This window comes from Nelumbo nucifera, chromosome 4, assembly GCF_055504915.1.
Source record: "Nelumbo nucifera cultivar China Antique chromosome 4, China Antique-T2T, whole genome shotgun sequence".
NCBI lineage: Eukaryota > Viridiplantae > Streptophyta > Magnoliopsida > Proteales > Nelumbonaceae > Nelumbo > Nelumbo nucifera.
In genome coordinates, this window is record NC_142652.1 from 28,079,438 (window position 1) to 28,084,311 (window position 4,874).

At 43.7% G+C, this 4,874-nt stretch overlaps 1 protein-coding gene across 1 annotated transcript; it reads right to left on the reverse strand.

Moving 5' to 3' along the window:
* Positions 1-906: 906 nt before the first annotated feature.
* Positions 907-4,470, reverse strand: LOC104602903 (putative leucine-rich repeat receptor-like protein kinase At1g68400). The gene is made up of 2 exons (XM_010266761.3): positions 2,785-4,470; positions 907-1,845 (listed from the first exon to the last, which is right to left on the reverse strand). The coding sequence occupies exons 1-2, from the start codon at positions 4,130-4,132 to the stop codon at positions 1,172-1,174; spliced, it is 2,022 nt and encodes a 673-aa protein (XP_010265063.1). The 5' UTR covers positions 4,133-4,470; the 3' UTR covers positions 907-1,171.
* Between the last annotated feature and the right edge of the window lie 404 nt (positions 4,471-4,874).

A 4,874-nucleotide genomic window follows, 5' to 3' on the forward strand; every position in this document is an offset into this window, starting at 1 on the left:
CTATAAAACATGTTATTGAACAACCAGATAAAAACGTTATCTTTAAATTAAAAATTCAAGAGCATGATTTTTGTTCCAGTTTTAAAACCAAAAACAATAAAAAACGTATATACAATCAAGAACATGTTTTTATGCCTTTGTTTTAAGAAGTAATTTGCTTTCAAATCAAATGCTTTTAATTTGTTATAAAACTTCAACAAGTAAAATAATTCACATTGAAGAACCACCCCATAATTGCCTTGTAATTGGTACATTTTTGTTTGTAATCTTTTTTAAGGGGGTATGACCTGTTGTGAGTTTCAAAAACAAAGATTCTACATTTTTGTTAGCTGTGTAGTATATTTATCATTACAAACTGAAACTAGAAACATGTTCTTGATTAACTAGTTATATTTCAAATACATTTTTTTCTCAATATTCAAATAGAAACTATAGTTATATAAATATTAGCTAAATTATCTTATTTTTACTTTTTATAGCCAGCATCAACATCATAAAGTGAAAACATTTTTTTTTTTTTGAAAGCATCTTTTTTGTTGGTTTCATTGTTTCACAAGGTTATTTTCTGAATCAAATTTAAAATGCTAGTCACCTTGCTCTAAAGAAACACATACAGTGATATATTTTTCTACTGATATGAGATATCTTAAAATCAAGGTAAACAAATAACGTTCTTAATGGGGAAAAGTACCTCTTAAACCAATGTCTCTGTAGCCAATTCAACCAGTACCAAATTGTGATTGATCGACATTCCTCAAGCCTCAATCCTCAACCAAGCAATCTTCCCTTTTCTTTGTGGCGATAACTCCGCTTTAGCAAGAAGGGAGAATTCAATTTTCAAGCATCAATTAATATGTAAGTGGATATATATCACATTCAGAGGATTAAAGAATTATGTGCATCAAATCAAAAACCAAAAATGCATTAATTTCCTTTTCATGTGGTTGAGAGAATCAAATACTCACACTCTCTACTCTCTACTTGAACCATTCCGAAAACAAAACAAAAATCAATCTCAATACCCACACAACTAAAGCTCTTACTTTACAACAGAATTACAATACAAAGAAAAGGCCTTCCCAATTCCCAAATCCCAACTTATTAGGGATAATTATTTACATGATTATCCCCAACATAATCACTCCATATATTTCTAGTAGCTCATCAGTCATCATCGACTCGTCGCCTTGTCGTCCGACATTGACATGGAAGGCGATTCAGATACCGAGTCAAACGAGTCATGCGATGGTGAACCCTCCTCCACTCCCCTTATCTCCTCTATCATTTTCACCACATGACCCATCTTGGGCCGTTGTTCAGGTGAAACCGAAGTGCAAGCCATGGCGATTTGCAGCAACCCCACCATCTCCTCCTCTATATCCTTGTATCTCATCAGCTCCAGATCAAACACCTCCGCCGTCCATTCCTCCCTCACCACAGATTGGACCCACCTCGGAAGATCAACTACCACCCCACAACCAACACCCATCTCTCCGTTGTCCACAACCGACGGACATTTCCCGGTTAGCAACTCCAGCAGTAGCACACCAAAGGCATACACGTCTGCCTTCTGCGAACATTTCCGGCTGTCGGTTGACGTCTCTGGAGCACGATAGCCGTTTGTTCTTGGAGGAGCCGCAGGAGAGGCGATGACAGAGAGACCAAAGTCAGAAACTCGTGCGTTCCCGGCCTTGTCGATGAGAACGTTTGTAGACTTAATGTTACCGTGGGAGATTCTCGGCGATCGGCAGAAGTGGTGGATATAGGCAAACCCACGAGCAGCTCCGGCTGCGATCCTCAACCTTGTCGTCCAGTCTAGTGGGGTTCGGCCGGGGCCCCTGTTACCTGCAATGGAGACATAATAAATTGCAGTCAAGCCTTCGAAACTACATAAACGCCACCAGCACAGTCTTGGTGCCTTGCTTCTACCCATAAGCTCTGTTCCACTTAGCTACACTCCTGTAACAAAGTGAAAGAAAAGCCAAAAAGACACCCTCTGAAGACCCTACCGCATGAAGTCTGCAACATCGCGACAACAGCGAGAGGCCCCTCACCTTCTTTTTTTTTCCATAAAAGAAAGCGAAGTGTGACTACTGATGTTTTATTGTTGCGATGTCCAACAGTATTGCAGCAACACCAACTGGCAGTCTCTGCGATACAAGTTATCGTGACCAAACAGTCCTGTTCCACAGCATTCCTTGATTGGGCGGAAGTGAAACGGCTGGTGAACTCTGCTAGTTGGAAGTTGGAAGCCATTAAAGTGGTGGGTCCAAAAGCCCAAACATCCCCCATTATCTATCTATTCCCATCCATAACATCAAGTTCCACGTTACAGAGAGCATACGAACTTCTAATCATTTCAGAATGACCGGTTACAGCCCACAGGCCACGGCTCACACTCTCACCCGTTAGATGATCAACAGTTCAACCTATCCGACCAACATCCCAACAATAATCCTCCACTCGTCATATCAATGAATTGCTTTCCCAATCAAATGCCTGAACGCAATTGATCGATGCCCTCGCCCAAGGAATTCACTTAGGCGAGATTGATTTCGATTGACGAAATCACGAAATTGCCAATCGGAAGGATTTGTAAATCCACAGGCAACGATCAACGGGAAACGTAACACGATAATAGACATATGAAAAAGAAAAACCCACGACACAGTGACGAAGTGGGCCGGCTACGGCTTCCCCTGTTCCGGTAACCGTCCCAGCTCAGATAGTGTTAAAACAAAAGAGAAACAGAGAAAACAATGATTTTGAAGAAGTTTGACGTACCGTGGAGGAGCCAGAATAGGTTTCCGTTTGGCATATACTCGTAGACCAGTAACTTCTCGTCTCTAGCGTAATAATAAGCCTTCATACTAACGACGTTTTGGTGCCTTAACCGTCCCAATATCTCCATTTGCTGTTCGAACTCACGTTTCCCCCCGACTTGAATCTCTTTAAGCCGTTTAACGGCAACGACGTTTCCGTCATCGAGAATCGCCTTATACGCCGTTCCAAACCCACCTTTCCCCAACATTTCGGCCGAAGCTCTCAGCAAATCCTCCAGTTCAAACCGCTTTGCCCCTTCAAAGAAAACCATTTTTCCTCTCTCGAACCCGCCTTGCGGAGGGTAGGGACTCGACGAGTAAACGATTTTTTCTCCCTCCATTAATCTCGAGTTTTTGCCCTCGCGCATTTTTTCCGCGTAATTTCTCCAGAAGTAGCAGTACAAGACGAGCGAGACAAGCGCGAGCACCAAAATATCGCCGAGTATAATGGCTATGACGGCGAGCATACTCATCTTCCCGGTTCCGCCGTGGTGACTATTTCCTGTTGTCTCTAAGACCTCCGGTTTCGAACTCGGCGACGACGAGACCACCCCCGGTCTTTCGTCGAGAGGACTTAATGGCGACGCCACAGCCCCTTCGGAGCCGGGCCTGCTCGGGTCGCTCACAATGTTCTTACAACTCGGCAATGGCGACCCGCACAGGACCTGGTTCCTAGAGAAAGCCGCCTCTGGGAAACCAGACAAGGACTTGGGTATGGCACCGGTGAGGCGGTTTCCTGACACATTGAAGTCCTGCAGGTTCGGGATGTCCAAACTGGAAATACCGCCCGAAAACTGGTTCTCTTCGAGTCGGAGAGTGAGGAGGTGCGTAAGGCGGTTGATTGTAACTGGAATCTGACCGGAGAGGTTGTTATAAGACAGATCAAGACGATAAAGCCGGAAAAGCGACGTTACGGAGGAGGGGAAGTCTCCAGTAAAGTCATTGTAGGAGAGGAAAAGAAGCTTTAGTGTGGTGAGGTTAGAAAGGTCGGGAATCGAACCAGAGAAGCGGTTCCTCTTGAGACTCAAAACACGAAGCTGGTTCAGTTTAGTTAAGGGTTCAAAGCTGCCATGGATATCCAGTCCTTCGAGAACTAAACGAGAAACGCGGTTCTGAACACATGAAACACCGTACCAGGTACATGGATCGGCGGTTTGGTTCCAGCTACTAAGCCTGTTAGAGGGATCTGAAGCAGTTTTGAACGCCATTAACGCCTGAAAATCGGGATTGGAAGATGCTTGCGCGTATGGTAAGCGGAGAAGCGAGATACACAGAACGAAATGCAAAAACGCAAGGGTGGGCTTCGCCATTTTTGCTTGCAGCAAGCTAGCAACTACAATGGTGAACAAGGAAGAAGAGATAGGTGAGTGTCGCTCTATAGTCTTTTGAACCGGGGAGACCTGGGGACCGGGTAAATATGTAATTAGGGCGAAATCCCTGGGCTTTCCGTAAAGAATGAAGGCGGGTGCATTTGTTTCTTCTACGTTCTACCTGGTTTTCCCGCAAATTGACCAGGATTTTGTTCAGGGAATCAGCAGGTTAGGGAATTATTTTGATTTATTTTACTAAAATTTTTTATAATAAGCATGTGCTTTCTTTTTTATTTTTGTTAAAGATTATTATTGATAAGAAAAAACAGTCACGAAACAGGAAATACTCCTCTCTGACAAATGCTTCACTGATCAATCCACAATCCAATCGAGCCCTAATGAACGTGGGTGATCGTCGATTCAGTTGGTGGGCCACCAATTCGATGCCATTAATCAGAGGGAAACGTGGTCCTACAAAAGTTAAATCATTCGAACCTTTCCAGCTTTAACAGACACTTGAAAATTTTGACATAAATGTCAGAAACAAGGATGTCTGAAGATGCGGGAAAAATGTAGACGTGGTACGTAGTGCTCCACTGCTCTGGGCCTCTGGCTATTGGCATTTGGCAATACCAAAGATTGGACCGCCCTGATTCCACGCATCGCAACCGGAGGTTGTACCCATCAAGAGAGGAGTTTGATCGGTCCTTAACGCTGTTTACGTTGCCTATCAGAGGATTTG